Source organism: Poecilia mexicana, unplaced genomic scaffold (genome assembly GCF_051168715.1).
Source record: "Poecilia mexicana isolate PSO_F unplaced genomic scaffold, ASM5116871v1 scaffold_8, whole genome shotgun sequence".
Lineage (NCBI taxonomy): Eukaryota > Metazoa > Chordata > Actinopteri > Cyprinodontiformes > Poeciliidae > Poecilia > Poecilia mexicana.
This window is the reverse complement of record NW_028263377.1, coordinates 17,774,623-17,794,973: the sequence shown is the minus strand read 5'-3', so window position 1 is coordinate 17,794,973 and position 20,351 is coordinate 17,774,623. Positions and strand designations below refer to the sequence as shown.

The window sequence follows — 20,351 nt, the reverse complement described above, 5'->3', positions numbered from 1 at the left end:
AATGATTATGAGAAAGGATGTCTGGACAGGATCCAGGTTTATCATTCCCACCAACCATCACAACTACACACTTGGCAGTTTCAGAGCATGGCACTCAGCCTCCAGTTGCATGGCAGCAAGCAGCTCCCCATACTGTGGACTTGCCACACCCACTCCCACCCACCCCATCTTGTGCACAACTGCATAAGAGAAATGGCTGTTTGTTCATGACCCATAAAACCCAGTTGCGAAACGCGGCTGCAAAAATAAAAGAAATTACTGTAGCTGCTCAGGGAGGGGCCTGTATATATTTTTTGAGGGGCTCTCGTGCTAATGTGCGGGTGGAGAGGGTTGTGGGTGGGGGGGTGAAAAGGAGCAAAGCCAAAGGGCGGTTTATGAACAATTTTGTATTCTGTTCCTTTCCTCCCCCATCCCCCCCATTTTTTTTTTTTTTTTTTTTTTTTTTTTTTTTTTTTTTTACTTCCTCTCTCCCTTACTCCGTTTTAACCGTCCCCCACCTTCTCTTCCTCAGTCCCCCCTCCACCAGCAGGTTGTTTAATACTTTCCAGATTTCAGCATGCCTTCAGCCTCCTGGAAGAGTTGCAAGTCTGCTGATGGAATTTGGCAGAGAAAGGGTTGCGGGTCCAGACTGGGGCTCCTGACACTGTAAAACCAAAAGAAGCTGAGCGCCTCCCGTTGGTGGCTCCTTTAAGAGAAGAGAAAAAAAAAAGTTTTTTTTTTTCTTAGGTAAGCTAAGAACCAACGGGAAATGACATTTGACAGCCTCAGAAACAGGATGAGTGTATTTGAGCGGGAAAAACAGCTGCAAGGCAAGACTCGAGTTACAATAGGGGTCTGAATGGGGGAGGGAGGCGAGTTGAGCCACCTGAACTAATCGGGCGTCTCCGGTGTCTTGTAAAAAATGTGCGGGACAACTAGAGTAGTTGTTTTTCACAGCTTCTCTAATCCTGTAAATAAGTCTCTCTGGAAGCCCTGAATGAAACCTCACAATTGTAAATAAAATATAATGGTTATAAACTTGATAGAATTAAACAACAACAACAGAAAAAAGTATGTCAAAGAAGTAAGATAAAGAATTTGTAAAAGGTTTAATTTAGACATCAAAAATGAAAGTCAGGGTTAAACGGACACGCCTAGCAAATCCAAAAAAATGAATAACCACTAGATGGCAGTAAATGACTGAGTTTCAATTAGATCAGTAGCAAAGAACATAAAGCGGTTAAATGGATTATTAAAGATAAGATTTTCAATATCGAATAAAAAAATAATGCCTTTTTAAGATTTAGTCTCATCACAAAATTCTTTTAATCAGTCTTCAAGAGGAAAAATGACACACAGTCAGATCAATACCTCCACCGGTTTGTATTGACCACGACCAATCAATTTAAATTGCTTGTTTCACCACAAGTGTAGGAATAATGACTTTTTTCCAGCCCTCTGGCAGGTTAGACTGTGAAATATCGTGACTGTGACAAACAGAGTTAAAAGAGATTAAAATACCACTGAGGTGAGGATGAGAGAATGAATCACCAATTCACACAAAAATAAAACGGTGTTTTTTTGTTAGTTTTTTCTTTTTTAGGGAGCAGCTCTGACGGGAAGCACTCGAGCTGTTAAAACAGGCAGCACCGAACTTCAGCCGAGCTGCCAGAGGCTCGCCTGTCCGTGAAAAAAAAGCGAAGGATGGTCAAGAAAATCAAAAGTGACAAAACTGTTTGGAGTCCATGATGATGAGCTGGATGCTGGCGAGAGCTGAACGTCACGGTGATCCATCTTCCAATCAGCTGTGTGAGAGGCATTATCCCGTTATGCATGTCCGTCAGTTAAGCTTTTTTTTGCCGGTAAATAATTGATCTTTCACCCTGCTCGCATTTTAAACACAACCCATTTATCCACACACACTTTATCTTGAATCATCACATCATTTTAAGATTGTACACTTAAGAAATATAGCTCACTAAGGCCTCTATTGCTTCCTTCCTTCCTCTTCTGGGAGAGCCAAAGAATAGAGACAGGAAACGGAGGCGGCACTCAAGGAATTTCTGTGTTAAGCGCCAACTGAGTAGCACAGCATATTCTATGATGTCCTACAGTGTCCTGGAAAAGTATTTATTCCCCCTGAACTGCTTTATCTCATTTCAGAGGTGTCCAAAGTGCAGGCTGACGGGCCATTTCTGGCCCCTGCACAGATTTTGTGCAGCACGCCCCTCATTTTAAGAATTGTTGAGGTCTGGATGACATCGACGTGCCCTAATTTCCGTTCATCTCATTTTTATTAAACTTGGCTAAATTGCCATGGCTCTGGTCAGAAGTGGCCTAATCAAAGTCTAAACTTCACTGCGCAAAAAATATTCACAGCTCATCATACAATCTGACTGAGCTTCAGATATTATGCAAAAAAGGAATGACCGATGAATTTAGGTCCCCAAAAGTGCAAAGGTGGTGTAGACATACCCCACACAACCCAAAGTAGTAGTAACTACATCAAAAGGGGATCGAGCGCAGTATAAACTTTGGGGGGCCAAGGAGCATAACAGTTTTCAGATTTTTAATCCACATCCCAATTAGGTAGGACTTTATTTTTCACATAAAATTCCCACAAAATACATTGTAGACTGAAGCTGTAAGTTGACACCATGTGAAAAAGTCCAAGGAGTGCAAATACATTAGCAAGGCATCTTACCCTAACAAAATATACAACAGCAAAGTTGCGTGTGGTTCTCTTTTATTGAAAAATATAGGTTAATTTGGGCAATATAGGAAAAAGGTCGAAGATATAAAGCACAGACAACGACAGTAAGGCTTATTAAGAGTAAAGAAAACATAGCGGCTCACTCAAACAAAACAAGAAAGACATAATTACATTGTGTAGTGTGGAACTGATAAATATGTCCAGTTATGCAAACTCATCATGTACCTCCTTTGTCCTGCAAGATTTTTGCCCTTATATGGCCATCCATGTTCAAATCTTTTCATTGTGAAAGTCTAAATTAAGATCATACAGAAAAGACAAGGACTGACATGTTCAACAGGCTCTCCCAAAACCGAGTTTCACAAAATGATTTTTTTTTTTTTTGGCCTCGAATATTATAATTTGGCACATCTGTCAGTTTCAGTTAAGGCACAGAAATCAATCTGCGCAAGTCAGCTCAAGCCTCATGGATCCGATGATGCAAGAGGTAGAGACGAGCTGCAATGACTGTGCAACTTGCATAAAACCGGCAATCTTCTCCTTAATGCTCTTGCATCTATCTCTGGCTGAGGCTTCTGTTTCATCCGCGCTTCAAACGAACACAGAAAAAGAGAGGGACCTGTTTTTTTTTCCTACTAAAACAACTACAGATACTAGTAGCGTCTGGCTTACTTTTACGTGCCAGCAGATTTGAGTTTTAACCATAAAGCTTTCCTCGTGTGTAGTGATGGGGTCTGTTGAGTAATGAGCATCGGTTTTTAACTGCTCAGTTGCAGCACAGCAGATGCTCGGATGTAAAAGTGAGACAAACCGGAAGGAAGTGGTTTTCAACCGCTCTCGAGTCAAGTCAAAAAGCCAAAACAAAAAAATAACGTAGAAGGAATGCAGCTAGTTTGTGCTGATGGGAATCAGTTTAAAGAGAAAATGTGTTCAATGGAAAGGGAGATAAAAGGACAACCAAGAATGTGGCACGCGCTACTCTTCACCTCCCCGGTTTCCTGTGATAACAAGCTTCTTTGTAGTGAGCCCAATGCATCACTTTAAAGCATCCCCCTGACTGAGCTTTGCTCTGCGTGGCATCCACTAGACTAACAGAGCAGAATTTCGGTTTAGGCTTTGTGGTCCTGCAATAAAGCGGGAGATGGTTGCCCTCGGGCGGCGTCACGGGGACCCTGAGTTACATGAGCGAGAATAAGGGCAAAAAAAAAGTCTGAAAGATATGTAGCTCTGCCATAATATTTTCTGATGAAAGGGGTTTGACGCTGGGCCTCGCACTCCAGTCACAAACACAGCTCTCTTTATTGGGTCAGGACACCCACCAGTGGTGCGCTTGTGACAGAGGCCTTCTGTTCGGCTCGGGCAGCATGGTGTCCCCACAGCCAGGGAGAAAAAGCACAATGACAAACAGAAGCAAAGAGAAATTGAAAGGCTGAGTTGAGTTCGTTTTCTTTTCTTTTCTCAGCTAGTTTCTTTTCAGCCAGAACTCCCTGTTCATCTCTGGAATGGTATTCGGACAGTGAACTCCCCAATCCGTGTCAGTGTTCAAAAGGGTAAGGCGCTCTGGTGAGTAGAGTTGGGCACATCCTAAAGGAGTAATCAAACTTTCTTTATAGCCATAAAAAGCTGAAAGTTCCTGGTCCCACAGGAGCCGACTACAGTGTCGTCTTGCTGCTCGGAGTGAAAACCCACACTGCCAAAGGTCTTCCGGAGCCTGGTCATTTTGAGTCTGAACTCTTATACGTGGATCTCATCATCTTCATCCTCCAAGAAAGAGGAGAAGTTGCTCTCCTCCTCAGGCGGCGCACTGAATGTGGCGCTGTCTGTGTCTCCTGTGTAATTCTGGTAGTTTGGCTTTTCATCCAAGGCAGCGGAGCCAGAGCTCGACATGGAGCAGCTGTCCAGGTGCTGCAGATGTTTGGGACGTATCTCGGGAGTGTACTCCGGAGTGTAGGGACCTTCGTATTCCCCCCGCAGATCATTAGAGTGGGCCGGATGCTCTGCTGCATCCCTTTCTGGCTCCACCTGCTGGACTCTGCCTTCATCCTCCTCGTCCTTCTTCTCGTCGTCCTCTTCCTCACAGTGGTTGCTCAGTGCCGGCGAGGCACGGCCCTCGCTGCTTTTGCCTTCCTCGTAGCCAAGATCGTCTTCCTCCTTCTGCATCACGTCCAAGATGTCGTTCAGCATGGAGGGTCCCAAGTCGACGTGGAAGGACATGACCGACTCAGCGTGCTTCATTCCGCCTCCGCCGTAGTGGACGATACTCTCTGGCAGCTCCGTCAGTTCACCGAAGCTTCTTTCTTGCAGCTCGAGTAAGTTCGCCGCTGCAGCTGCACCGCCACCGTCTGGCTCCCCGTGCTGCTTAAACGGACTCGAAGACAAGCTCTTAGACACGAGGTTGTCCCCTCTGTTTTCGTCGTTGAGAAAAGGCAGCGACATGGCGTTTTTAACAAAGGTTGGTGAGCCTCCAGGAACCGTCAGGGCGTGATCGTTCCGCTGGTCCACTCGCGTCACCGACTGCGAGCGCTTGCTGCTCCTGAAGGTGCGTGCCAAAAGGCCGGGTCTAGGAGAGCGGGGAAAGGACGCCGTCTCTGGGGAGGGCTCCCCGGAGCGTGAGCTCAGGAAGGACGTGTCTCCAAAAGCGTCGCCACTGCGACCTACGTGCATGGTGTGACGGAAATCACCAAGGGGAGCACTTATCATCTCCCTGGTCAAGTCCATACGTGAGCGACGCTTTGTCTGGGAAGAGGTGGAAACTAGCTGCTTTAAGATCGGCATGGTGGTGTGTAGTGAGAGGTAGTCAAGATCTCAATCTTTATTAGCCTCGGAGGGAATAATGGTGCTTCTCAACTCCAGTCAGCCGGGAAACCTAGAAGTAAATAGAAATAAAACAAAATTACAAGGAGGGAACAAAAAGATGGTGAACTGCAAGTAGAGAAGGGACCAATGCAATATAAGCTAAAACCTCTCTTCAATTAAAGGTTCATTCCAACCTCACATACTGCATACAAACAACTGCTTAAAAACACACAGATTTTTCAAGCTTAAATATACAGGCAGAGCCGTTTTGTCCTCCACAACCAGAGAGTCTGCAAATGCAGGGCATTTCTGCTGCTCTATTCTGCTCAGCTTAACCTTTATCTGAGATTTTCCTTATGCATTTTGTGTAAATATTGGTTGTAGAAGTTATCTCAAAACTGTAACAATAATAGTAACTCCAGTGTGACACAAGGAAGCCACAAGACGTTTATGTAAGAATATGAAAGCTTAGTGCAATACAGAAAATTGCTTCATCCAAACCGCTATCTGCCAGAGATCTTAAAGCCTTTGGAAATTTTAGGAGCCTGAAAGGTAGGAATATTTACAAGCTAGTAATTAGAGAAAATGCTGATCAATGCTAATGATGCCTAATGTGGAAATGCCTAAAAAAAAAAAAAAAAACAGCTTTGAAATTCATCAGATCAAAAGCTAATACTTTTTGTGGGCCCTCTTTCAGGATCTCAAATACCACAAAATAAATGATGGTTCACAGCAGAAAGGCAGCAGATGGATATTCCGTCTGGAAATGGTGACTTTTCAAATAATTTCACCAGCAACTATCTGCTATAAAGTGTTGTGTTGATGATGGCAGCATTTTTTTAATCGACTTATCTTCTAAAGTTCTTTGTCTCCCCATGTCATGGTGGTATGAGAGGATCACTTGTTATGAGACTTGTCCCATAATCTTACATTTGTGAAATATTTATACAACTGAAATCATGAGAAAACCATGCTGATAATGCCTGATTTTTTTCCTCTTCATTTGCTTACAACAGAAGGACAAAAAGCACCAAGTGTTCAAATACAAGTTCTCTGGATTAGAAGTTAAAGTTATAAGCAAATGTATGTTTGTGAGCTACAGAAAAATAAACTTACAGATTCAGCCATTTTCTCCAACAAAAAAAAAAAGAAAAAAAAAAAAAAAAGGCTCCGCTAATTGCACGAACTGGAGCTAACAACTCGGTAATGAAAAGCAGGGCTCCCCGCTTATCCCTTTACTGCATTTTGGCCACTAAAATGCAGTAAAGGGATGGTGAGAGGACCACAGGATTCTATGTGAAAACGGCATTACAAGAGAGAGCAAAGCACCAACCACAGACCTCGTGGAATCAGAAAAGGATAGCTGAGGGCTGCTGGGAATAACCCGCTAGCAAGCTGAGCTTCGACTGCCTTCACACACACACAAGCACTTAAAGACACAAACACATACATTAAATAACCTTATAATTAGTAAATAAGAGCAAATTACTGCTGTGGCCTGAAGTTGACATTCACTCACTGTGGTCATGAATGTCATCGTAAAACTGAGCTTTAATGTACGACTTTCTTCCTCTAACTCAACAATTAAACATCAAGCTGAACAAGTCACCGCTTGAGAGTTTATTTAGAATGGCTATAGTAATATTAATATGTTAAGAATTATACACATAGGCCAAAAAAAGTAAATAAGATCACAGAGAATATAAGGGTAAAGCTGCCATGTGCCATATAAGTGCAGAAAGTCAGATCTCAGTCTTCAATCTTCTTAAATTAAAAAAAACAAGTTAATTAATATGCACTTCGAAGCGTTGTGTTGAGGAGAATTAGTCATGGTTGAATATAAACACATTAGGTGCTGATATAAAGCTGAGACAATGGTTTTTGGTCATTAGGTAAAGTTTGAGTTTAACAGAGACATGTCACACATTTCACCAGAGCAACACGATAGCAATTAAAATAGACAGTGTTGGCGTCACCCCCCTGGAATTTGTTTCCGCAAAATAAATTCGTAGTCACCAAGAATTAGATTTTATAATAAAAAAATAAATAAAATAAAAAAATCAGTTTTCACTACAGCCTCATTTCATTAGAAATCCCTGCAAAGGTGCAAACATTATTCTTCATAATTGTGTACCATATATTTACATTAATGATTCAACTTTACAAAAAAATACAACCAAAATATTTAGTATAGTGAATTTGAATTTCAGCAAAACATTCAACATGCACGCTTGCTTTATAATGCCTTGCAGAAATATTGATACAGGCTGTAACGCATCAGCAAACGTCAATGTACTTTACCAAGGGCCCAACACACATTAGATACAAAACAATATTTTTCTTCAACTTTAAGCGCTACTTTGCATCGGTAATCGCATACAATCCCAATAAGATACCCTGGCATTTGTGACTCAGCCTGAAAAACAAAATAGGAGGAGTTCAAGGGACATTAATACTTTTGCAAGGCTTTGTATACAGGAGAAACTCGACTTTCTCCAGCACTTTATTATTATTATGGGGAATATGGCGACTTAAGATCAAAAGACATGACCTACAATATTTCATACCGATCCTCTTCTTAAACAAATGTGTGTAAACCCTTGGAGGCTTGAGTGGCAGCTTATGGAAAGTGTTTCTGCATTATTAAAAGCTCCGACTGAGGAAACCTCACCACAGGCAGCCAGCCAGACACGCTTACTTCCTCCTCTTCCTCTTCAGGTGGTGCAACAGAGGACAGGGGCAGGGTTTTTCATTAACTATCCAACCCAATATAAAATAACACAAACAGCGAAATGTCAAGGTGGTCTGTGGAAAATACCTGCATTTGATCTTGCAGACACCTATAAAAATAAAAAAATAATAAAAACACAGACATGTCTGTAACCTGGGTGGGAAATCTAGAGGAAATGATTACCTTGTTGTACTGACGCAGCACCTTGTTTCTGCTCTTTATGCTGTCACACTAAAAACAAACAAAATAAAAGGCATCAGAATAACTGATTTGGGTTTCTAATAAGCTTTCAAAAAAAGATCAAAGGCAAGATTAGCTTTTGTTAGTGGTACCAATAAAAGAAAAAAAACAGTAATGTGGTGGCAGGCTTTTTAGTGCAATGACCTCTTTCTTTTGCCCCCGCCCCCCCTTCGCTGCTACCAGCTGAGGCTCTTCTTCTCTTCCTGTTAAGGCAGACACCTGCTTTGGTTCCCATAGAAACAATCTGCTGCAAGTAAGCAAGCAGCACCATTTCCTGTCAGAGGATGCAGACAGCTTCAGGCCTCATCGTCAAGAAAGCACACAGAACATGCTTTGTCGTTGTCTTATTATTCATTACCTTCCATATATGTTGTTGTTGTTGTTGTTGCTGCTGCTGTTGTTTGGCCCGTGTGGAATTAATTAAAATGACAGAATCAAAGATTTTTGACTGAGCTCGGATGACGATATAAAAACTTTTCCCCAAACCATAAAAGCAACACCAGCAAAACACAAACAATCATTTATTTTCCGAGAGACGTGTTTATTATTGAATCAGCCTCCCCTGCTCTTGTTATGGGAAAATAATGACAGGGATATTTTTCACACCCAGCAACAAAAGCTGCTCCTTTTTGGGCGAGTTTCTCTTGGGTGGCATAAAAGGGGAAAAAAAACAAAAAGCTGATCAAATGAGCGGGTACAAGGGGAAAGCTTGCCTCCCACTCTTCCATCTCAGCCGCAGGCCAAGATCAAGCTGAAAAGCTCAATGGAGCCTGTTTCAGGAACATCCTGGTGAAAAAAAAACAAAAAACAGGGTAACATACCACCACACAGACCATTTATCGTCAGCTCGCTCTAAACCCTTTCCAGAAGCTCTGCAGCCCCACACTGTCAGAGCTGCTCCCTGTAGCTTTAGGATGCATTTGACAGCACTGGCTGGTTTTGAAGAAGAATGGGCATGCACAACGAAGAGTGTGAATGCAAAGAGAAAGGAAAAAAAAAACAAAAAAAACCACTTAGGCCTGAGAAGGCAGCCATAAGCGTGGGAACCTCTGGGTAATAGCCTTGGGAGTCGAAGAGGGGGTTTGACTTTATAAACAGACTCATGGTCTAACTCCAGAATAACCCACTGGAGACCCAGAACGGGGGGGGGGGGGGGTATAGGAAAACAAATGGAAGACCGACTGAGGCACATCTGCATTCTTTCATTTTTGACAGTGACGATTCTCAGAAACAAACACGGTCTTCTACCCCCCCACCCCAAAAAAAAAAGAAAAAAGAAAAAAAAAAAAAAGCAGAATCTCGAGTCTCTCTGAATGATAAGTACAGATTATGAGGTTGACTGAACTGCCTTGATGTGGATGTGGTGTATTTCAGCTGCTGAGTGAAAAGGCAGCAGTGCAAGCATGCATGGAGACCGTGATAAACACGAGCACACCGGGAATGACTCCAATAGTGCCGCCAGTGTCGCACCAGCACTCTTTTCACATCTATTTGCAAAAATGCTATATTTTAGTCTGCTTCCCAAAGACGCATCTATGCCACTGGAATGCAACATTAGCTCCGGTTATGCATCATGCATCTAAATTACCCCCAGTTGTTTCGGAAACTTTGGACGAACCAAGGTTTAAAAAAAAAAATAGTTAGTTACAGTTTTAAAAACACAAAAATCCTAATAATTAGAGAAACTTTAGATACAGAGAGAACATAGTAAAGCTCTGGCATGCACCTCCATTATCCTGCAGACTGTCGTTAAAGGAAGGGTTATTGTGTATTTTCCATGCGCGTAGAGAGTTTTTATAGCACAATCAAGTACTATAAAATTCACTTGTTGCAAATTTGAATCTTTGAATCTATACCATAAGAAAAATTTGATTTCTTGGTCTATGCCTTGAATTTGGCCTCTGCCTCCAAGTAGTTCCGGCTCTTTCTAACATGCCCCTTTCACCACATCATCACAAAAATGACTGTCCCTCAAGACATTTGTAATCGTTGTTGGAAACGTTGCCAAATGGAAATGTTGGAAATGATAAAGGAAAATTCCATACTTCAAAACTGCATAGGGACGTTGAGTTTATGCTATGCGAGTCTCCTTCCAGCTCATGTTTACTCTGATACAGACCCGATATTAACTGAAATTAAAAAGCAAGTGAATATTGAGTTAATTAATATCCATTCCTTTACTTGAGATGAATGACCTCACTAGCACCTTTATCCTGAAATGTAAACCCATATAAATCTGAGACGATTAAACACTACAGAATGTCTATATGTCAAATGGAGTCAACAGTGACTTAAGCCATTAGTCCAAAATTACCCCAATAATAATAATAATAATAATATGCATCCTATATGTTTTTATAGCTTTACAAGCATTAAAAAAGTGCAAAGGACCAGGAGTTTATAGGAATGGTAAAAAGAAAACTGCAGATCAAGAGAACAGGAAAGTATTGACTGCCAGGATAATTTGTGTTTAAGACATTCACAACTTTTCACTTCTTGTCAATACTCTAAGCCATACCGTTCGATACGGATGCACAAGAGATCCCTCCTCGATGAACACTTTAGCGTGACTTATGGTCTATTTCCAGAATGAGGTATCGATGCCTTCTGTCCACTCGTTTTCATACTGTGCATATTTTTTATTCCCGTTTGGGAGAAGAGGACTGCTGCATTCATGCATCATTTAAAATCACTGACCTGAATATAGAACAGCATAACCTGAGGCTTAAAGACATGGAGAGAGAGGGGAGTGGGGGGGGGGGGGTCGCCCTGCGCGAAGACTGGCGATCGTCACTGAGGCTGCACGCGGACATGCATCTTATTTTTCAGTGAACACCAAAAAGTAAACCCTTGTAAGAGCTGCACCAACGCAACTGAGAGGCCAAAGAAGATATGAGCCAGTAATTAAGCAGACAAATTGCTTCTGGTAGATTCCATCTTCCTGCAACTCTGTTAGGAGACCTGAATGTCTCATTTAGGAAGGAGCAACCACAGGACAAACAGTGGAAATCACATTATCTCTCAATCACACAAAATGGGATCAACAGACATCCAAGCAGATGCCCTTAGAGATAAAAAAACAACAACAACACAAAACAAGGTGGACTGTTGAGAATTGACAAATTAAGCCTTCCTTTTTACACGAAAGCCAGGCAAAAACTTCAGAATTGCCTAAATGGACCACTTGAGGATTTGAAAGAAGTATGGCATTGCTAAAAACGTTCACCTCTTTCTGAATAGTTTTTTCCCCCGTCAGTTCTGCTCATGGAGACGATCAGACAAGTCTTTATATGAGTAGATGCCTGCCTGAAGAGACACTTTTATTTTAAATTTAGTTGATTTAACAGAAAAGCCTTCTGCTCATAAACTTAAAAATCTGGTATACATGGGCACAAGTGTTTTTGTAATTAAACAATGTTCATCTTAAAGCCTGTAGACTCAGGAATGATGCAAATCTGAAAGTAAGGAATGCTGAACGTAAACACTGTTACCAGTTTTGTACTTGGAAGTCCAGCTCTGTTTAAATTTTAAGGTTCTTGATACAAGAACACAATACATCACTTAGAAAATGTCATCATCGAATATGTGACTAAATCAGTAACGAAACGAATGACAAGCAGAAAGATGAAATCAGGGAATGCTGTAGTTGCAGGTAGCTTGTCTGACATAATAAATAAACAAAAGCAGAACAAGAGTTTCGAGCCATCTGCAGCCCCGCAATAGCTGACATTGGCCCAGGGGCAGACTACCATAAGCAGACTGCAAGTTCGTCAATACTACAGAGAATCAGACGGACCTGCAAACTCACAGTCGCCTCTTTTGTCGACTTTCCATCCCGGACATCACCATCGAGGATGGTCGCTGGACTGTGAACAAAGCAAGCTACAAACAGAAAACCCACAAGAGAAACGTGGGCAAAACGTGCAAGCCGCACACAGAGGATGTCTGCACTTTACAAACACACTTCCTCAAGAGACATTCTCCTATAGGTACAGCAATGGGAGGAAATACATTCTACCCCTTGAAAAAATAAAACCTTATGAAATCAAATACGCGCATTTTCGTTCTCTGCTCACACCTAGGAAGCTGAAGTGAGGCGGCGTTTTATGCTAATGTAGTGCCACACTCAGCAGTGCGTTCTGCTCTGTAAGGATGAAAGAACAGAAGAGTTTTAGAGCTTTCTGCTGCCTACAGTGCCTGTGGGTAATTGAACTTACATTCATGTCTGGAATTTCCAAATCCGTCTGTCCCGAGGTTAGTGAATAGAATATTTGATGTCAGCAGTAGGTGAGAAGATCTTGTGATATTAAAATTTCACAATATTTCTCAAAGTAGCGTCTCGCGGGGCTCTGTCCAGATGCAGTCAGCATGTTTAAGCTATTATGAGCCGCTGCTATGAAAGTAAGGGCTTTTAGCTTTACGGTTACATGTTTGAGTCTGTTGTTTAGAAGTAAGAAAGGAAGTGCCCTGTTGGCGGCTAAGACTTGCCAACAACTGTGGGTTAGGAAAAAAAAAAAAAATCACCGAATATGCATCCATTAACTTTTTCATCCGTTGTGTGGCTACTTAAAGGTATTTTGATGGAGAACAAAGGAGAATTCGTAAGAACTGTGAGAATACAATTGGCTAACCAGTCAAGAAAGTTAACATCTGCCTCTGAGCGTCTAATTCAAACTTTTAAAGTCTAGACTGCATTTGCTCATCTGTATTACTAGGTTCCGGACAGGATCAGAACTCACAAAATACAGTTTTAGATTCATGAATTGATTATTTTAATTGTGGGAGAGAAAAAAAAGAATTGTCAATGCTTTTATTGACACTTGAGTGTGATAATGAAATCGTAATAAACATTTTAGCCCAACCTAGGCAGTATTATCCTGTATTGATTATGGGCTATTTCATACAATTTGTAATGTGAATAAGATTTACAAATGGTGACAATTTCATTCTGTCCCATACATATTTTGGCTTGGAAGAGGATGTATGGGATTCCAATATTCCAAGCTGTAAACATGTCACTGTTCAATCATCAACCAAAAGTGTAAATATCTATATGTAGAATTTATATCACCATGGTCTGACTTGGTAATAGAAGAATTATGCTTTGGTGATATGATTTTCACCAGTAGCCCAGACTTGTCCTGGAACCTGAGTGTATTAGAATCCTAGCAGTCAGCTATAGAAACAAAACAACTACCACTCAGACATTTAAACATTGCATTGTGAAGGACAGCAGTGCAGGGCACTCACTACATCAAATAAACATTTTCTTTTTTTTATTATTATTATTTTAAGTTTTATAGTCCCCATCAGCTGGCTGTTGCACCACACAACCAGATCAGACAGGAAGAGAAAGGAACGGCAACAGCACTCTATTAAAAAGGCTCCCACAGCCAATAAACTGTTTCCTGTTAGCAAACAGGCCTGAAGTAAGTCAGTTAAATGTGTATCAACTGACCTCCAAGACCCGAAAGGAGATGACTTGTCTCTGTTCCATTTGCAGCCAACAAAGCCTCAAGACATGACACTCAGTCTCTCTCTCTCTCTCTGCCTCCTACTTTCTCTCTCTTGTCCGTGAAGAAACTGACAACTTTTTCCACTACAGATATATATATAAAAAACTGACAGCAGACGAGTATTCTGTATTCCCATTTGTCACATTCAAAAACGAAATGCACTCTGCATGTTAAACCAGACTGATGGGCATCACCTTTACGGCCTTACAATGGCTTTGTACTCACAAACAATGCTTTACATTCCAGCACCGCCATTATCTCTGATCAGAATTCAGTGTCAGGGCCGGGTTACTGAAATTACAGCCATCATTGCTAAACATTTGCGTCATCTGCAAGACTGCCATGGCTGAAAATGAACAGCAGTTTGGGCGAGTGGAAATTATTGGCACTACTCTATATAGCATTTAGTGTCTCAATATAATAAGAGGGACTGAACACTTCACAATGGAAGAATCAATAAAAAAAAAAAAAGCCAGACAACAAATTAGAGTTATTTATTTTGTTTTAAATACTGGGAAACATTATAAACCTCCCAAGATCTGTGAGGTCAAGAACCGCAATGAGGTCATCCATCTACTTTTATACGTAAACACACCCAGGTACTCAAACAGGTGACTAAAATGTGCAGAGAATGATTAGAATATTACCAATTAACACTGGGGCACAGATGTCAGCTTTCTGGAAGAATTACATAAACACAAACTCCCACATTTTATGCAGAAAAAACGTTGGTTGGTAATGTCCACAGGAAGGGCAGGGAGAAAATGAAGCTGCAAACCCTCCCGTCTCTCCGGAAATCAGCCTGCCCTTCCTGACCGTTCCCAGTGTAAACAAGGATTTGCTCCATTATTGTGCATTACTGACCAAACAAACACAGCCCATATCTCCATCAACACTCAATTTTAATAAGCTGCAGGGATGAGAGACCGGTGCTCGAACAACGTGCCTCACACAATGCAACGTATGGAGCTCCTTGGTTTGATTTCATCAGCCAGGTTCTCTCTATTGCAGAAAGCTGAGTCACTTCACCTGCTGACAGATTTCATTTTCGGCTTGTAGGCGTTTATAAAGCGTTTCTGAAGAAAAATGAGGTTCTGTTCTACAATACCCAGGAAGAAAACTAAGCTCGTTGGTGGAAAAATGTGCAGGTAAGTATGGGACATGAATAAATATTAAAAAGTCAGAAAAGCACAGACTGATGGAAGTTAAGAAAGCAGCTCCAAAGGAAACAAAAAAAAAACACAAAAGAGAAAGCTTTATAATAGATGGCACACAAACTGTCGTGAAACGATTAGCCATAGAGAACATATAAATTAGAATATGTAAGATTACGATCGCTCAATGATTTATGCGACCAAGTTCAAAAGGTACAAATCTGTTCCTGTGGAAAGATGTTTGGGACCAAACAGTAAGTTGCACATTTACATAAATCATAGACCAGGTCAAATGACCAACTCAACTGAATCTGACTGCATTTATTCTATGATCTTCATGAAAGTAAAAACAAAAACTTAGAAACCGTTACAATATCGTGCCTTTTCAACTACAGGTTGGTTCAAATCCAAATCTATTCATCAAAAAGAACATTTTATTCAATGTCCCGGTAACGTCTGTATAAAGCCGTCTCGGCGAAGCACCGTATTCCCAAGCAGACAATTTTTCTCCCATGTTTGTATCACTGAAGGGGAAAAAAAAAAAGGAGCGGCAATCAAAATATTTGTGACTTTCTATTTGAAGTTTGGAACAGATCATTTTCATTCTTCAAAATGATGCCGACAGATTTCAACTTTACCAAAACACAGCGCCAATGCTTCACATATCCACTGACGACTTGCTCAAATCGAAGTCATTCTGCAGCGAGAAAGCAACAAATTGCTTGCTTTCACCATGTGCTTCCAATTCATCTAGCTGCTGTTTTTAGTGTTCACAGCAGAAAAATCTGTTTTAGTTTTCCCCACACTGAGGTACAATTTGGTGTCTCGGTGTCTTTTGGTATCGTGCCATTTCCAGTGGCTGAGAAATATGTTTATTTATTCATTTATTTTTTTAAACAAAAGTCAGTATGGAACACTGAATTAGTCTAGATCCTCAAATAACTAATTAGTGAGCGAACCCATGTTAAGAATTTGCCAGTTTCTTTTGTGGGAGAAATTCTTTTAATGTAACATGATTTTTCCGGTGAGGTTTTAATTAAAAAAAAAATAAAATAAAAAAAAAAAATATATATATATATATATATATATATATATATATATATATATATATATATATATATATATATATATAGTTATTTAAAATCTCACATGCAGGAGTTTATCCAATTTCAAAAAAGTCAAAGAGTATATTAATCTGACTTCTATTTAACAAACCTTTAAAAAAAAACATTGATTTGTTTCTGGGAAGTTATTTTCACAGAAGCCAAAGATTATTTACATAAGAAATTGTGAAACCAATCTCTGGTTAGAGAGAACCCCTATTCAGACACTCTAATCAACCCCTTTAACCTAATGTCACAATCCAGACAGCCTTAGTTGATTTATTCTCTAATTTTGAAAGGGTTTATAAACACCAAATCAAGACTTCTATTCTCCTGCCCTTTTTTTTTTTTAACAAATTCATGCAGCAAGCCTAAACTGCAACCCGATCTCCAACCCAACTATTTTAATTGAATCCAAAAATAACTGAAATTGATAACTCAAAGTACAACCATCATTCTCACCCAGGAGTGCTACAAGCCAAAACATTTTTCCATTTACAGTTTGTTCATATAAAACTGGCCGTAGAGCGCCATGTTCGCTCTACACACCCCGCCTCGGGCATCGACTCCAAGATAAGTGAAGCAGCAACAATTTTTGTTACCATATCAAAAACCAAAAGTGTTCACTACTGAAGAAATTTGAAGAGTCGCCATCTGTCATGTTGCCCACTTAGCACAAGTTAAAATATTTCTTCTGTAAAATTAACCAGAAAACTTCAAAATAAAATAAAATTAAATAAAATAAGAGCTGCATGCAGGGTTTCCTTCAGTTTATTATAAGCCTGGCGGGCCACCAGGCTTTACTTATGCCCCCTCCAGGCTAAGTATTGCTCATTCATTTAATTTATTTTAAATGGTGGTATTTTTTTAAGTCTCTTTTCAAGTTTGCTGTCTACTTTAAACATTTTTTAACTCAAAATCATGGCAGGCTGCTTGATGAATGACTGCCAGTGCGCTACAACCACCAGGCTTAGCAAGTTTTCTGGGGGAAACCTTGTGCGCATTATATCTTAATTGGCATATTACACACTACAAAGACCTTTTTGGAGTTAATTCATTCAGTAGCGTGAAGTCCAAGCCGAAGCCACTTCAAGTAACAAGGCAATGGGACAGCATCAGAGAAGAAACATTTCCTGCAGCTAGCAAACTTGAGCATAATGGGTCAGGCTGGATCAGCCCAGGAAAACAATGCAGCCAAACAAAAGATACAGGAACAGACAATACAAAACAGAAAAATATCAGGCAGAGCACAAATAGGGTACTTCAAAACAAAACCCAATGTTTAGATGATGGCATTATTGTGAAAAGGAACAGGACGTCTTAGATCACAAAACAATCTAGCTGAGAGAATGAACATTTTATTTCTACAATGCTTTAATGTTCTGTGCATAATTTGAAGAGACTGTTAAATACAAAAGCAACATGTGAGGTATTTCAAGATTTGCCATAAACAAAGCTAAGCTAGTCTGTATAATAACCCCCCAAAAATCTGAACCCCCATCCACCAGTCCAAGATCTGTGAAAAAAAAAAAAAAAAGAAAAAGGGGGAAAAAAAAAAAAAACAGTTTACATTGGTATTTCCTGGAATGTGAAAGGGCCGAACAGGACACACACATAGCCTAAAACGAGCACACAAACTGCAAACATGGTCAAACATTGGTGCACAGATGTATTCTGAAAGTGACCACAAAGTAACTCAGGTTAACTCTACTGCTGCCACAGCAGCATTTCTGTAATGCTCACAAGGTGCAGGTTAAACCAGTAAACAGCACAACTTTGCAAATTACAGTAGGGCTGTTTTTCCTGAGAAATGAGACAGGAGAAGACCGTCTGAGTCCAAAAACCACCGTGTCCAACATTACCAGAAGCAGACTACCTTTGCTCTCTGCCATCATGTATCCTGTTTGCAATCACAGGTTTTCTAAATTCTAAAACAGAGTAACAGAGAGCATAATCTGAGTAACCAAAACCAGTTCTAAAGGAACTTCTGAGAAGAACAAACAGGCCAAGTATGACACATTAGTCTCAGATATGGTGCCTGCTTGTTTGCCTAGATCCATCACACAGACCGACACAATGCGACATCTCAGAAAGCCCCCAGCCTGTTCTGGTTTAAGCTGGTCGAATGCCACATTTAGAGCCGCAAAAACAAAGATGAGCTACCTAATTTGTCACACAAGCAAAAGACAACCGTAGCCTCATTTCCTCAAACAAGTGAGGTCTTGTTGGGATGGCAATAAAGGAGCAACGGCATACAAACCTGAGCCAGGTCTTTTTACACCCCCATTCAATGAGCTCATCATTTAGCATTTTTGCCAAAGATACTCATCAGGAATGTCAAGTAGGCAAAGGCCAGTTGCCAGCATTAAGGTATACTGAGATTTTGAAAAGAAAAAAAAAAAAAAATTATATATATATATATATATATATATATATTCAAAATTTTATGTCATTCAATCTCCGTAGCTTTTAGTCTTTGCAATTAAAGAGCACAAAAAAAAAGTGATTTAAGTTATGGACTGCTGGTCTGCTGGCTGAAAATACACCACCTCACTCTTTATTTGCTTACAAGAGGGAAAGAGTGGCATGAGGCACCAGTCATTTAATCACATCAACATCTTGTACTTTTACGGCTTGTTGCTGCTCCATTGTAAACATTTTTGTTCGGTTGTTGTTGTTTTGTTTTGTTTTTTTTGTCAGGATGTGGGACAGGGTTGGTTCAAAATGGTGACAAATACCTATCACCACATATCCCAAAAGAATATGTGGTGATGTGACTCCAACAGCTACTAACTACCAGCAGAAGGTCACATGTGCTAATTTGCGCTTGATCAGGAGTTGTGATCTGGAATTCTTTATAAGAAATCAACTGGCCATTGAGAACGTTAAACTATAAACTGACAAAAATGGTTTGCCAACAGGTATGAAATGGAAGAAAGAAGGGACAAAATGGACGTGCACAGGCAAAGGCAGCGCTGAGTCTGTAAGAGCAGCTTGTCATGTAAGCAGCTGACTGTGGGCTGATCTGAGCTGATAGCTTGACTAGTTAACCAGCCAAGAGTAATTTGCGTTACTCTGTAAAATGCAGAAAATCAAGCTAGTTTCTGAACAAAAAGCCCAGACTAGGTAAAGAAAATTAAATTTAGCTAACTTTTATCATTTATCATCTATTGTGTGAATACTATACAGCTTAAATATTCTTACTTAAGATTATCATACAGCGAGAATCCAAATAATGGCAACTCATCAGGCTCAGGGGTGAAAGGAACATAGCAAGAAGATGCAAAATATGGCTCATTTCCCACCATCAGTCAGTTAGCTAGTTTCCCCACTTCCTAAAGTTTGCACAAGTGTTTCAGAGCTGACGTTTTATACAGGAAGTCCGATTGTTATGAAACAGGTTTTGGTTTTATTCCCCCTTTTCTTAACACGTTCCTCAACATAGGCAATAAACAATAAATATATAAAAAAAAATACTGCTTAAGATGGTTAAATATTCATTGTCGAATAAAAATATTCGATTAATTATGCTTCCTCCACAAGGATTTATAGAGGAAAAAAAAACAAATAAGTGACCTATGTACGTCTTAGAGCACACATGGGCTAGCTACTGTGAAAGGCTCGATCATATTACAATAAAGCGCTGCTGATTCTGGGTGGGTCAGAGGCAGAACAATAACAGCTGACCGTCAGCAACCGCTCTCAGCTGGAGCACTGAAAGGGAAACGTTTATCTGCACATATTGCAAAGGCATACTTCACATTTTGAGTGCTTAGGTGCCAGTGTTTTTGTTAAAGAAAAAAAAAAAAGAAAGAAAACAAATGCATGTAGACTTACCGAGCATCCCATTCATAAAACAGCTGGTGCTCCGCTCCTAGGCCCCCAGCAGATATAGAATAACGTGGGGTGTGCGTTCATCAAACTGAATGAGATGTGAGACGCTCAGACGAGCCCTTTGTACTCCAAGCAGCGCTTTCAGAAAGCCCAGTTCGGTCTTTATGATATTAGGTCAATTCTACAGCAGCTGTCCCCGCATCCCCACAAACGATGCTTCTGCTCTGAGGCTCAGGAACTCACTACAATGCCTCCTGCTGTAAGCGTGAGTGCGTGAACACGCCC

General features: G+C 40.5%; 1 protein-coding gene across 3 annotated transcripts; it reads right to left on the bottom strand.

Annotated features, from left to right (window-relative positions):
• Nucleotides 1–1,272: 1,272 nt before the first annotated feature.
• Nucleotides 1,273–20,351, bottom strand: cdc42ep4a (CDC42 effector protein (Rho GTPase binding) 4a). Of its 3 annotated transcripts, XM_014987797.2 has the most exons (3): nt 20,070–20,351; nt 8,403–8,450; nt 1,273–5,558 (listed from the first exon to the last, which is right to left on the bottom strand). In XM_014987797.2, exon 3 carries the CDS (start codon nt 5,465–5,467, stop codon nt 4,427–4,429), a length of 1,041 nt encoding a protein of 346 aa, XP_014843283.2. In that variant the 5' UTR covers nt 5,468–5,558; nt 8,403–8,450; nt 20,070–20,351; the 3' UTR covers nt 1,273–4,426. The 3 variants fall into 3 exon arrangements, with proteins under 3 accessions (XP_014843283.2, XP_014843282.2, XP_087864524.1); XM_014987796.2 differs by lacking the exon at nt 8,403–8,450; XM_088008398.1 differs by lacking the exons at nt 8,403–8,450; nt 20,070–20,351 and adding an exon at nt 13,918–15,515.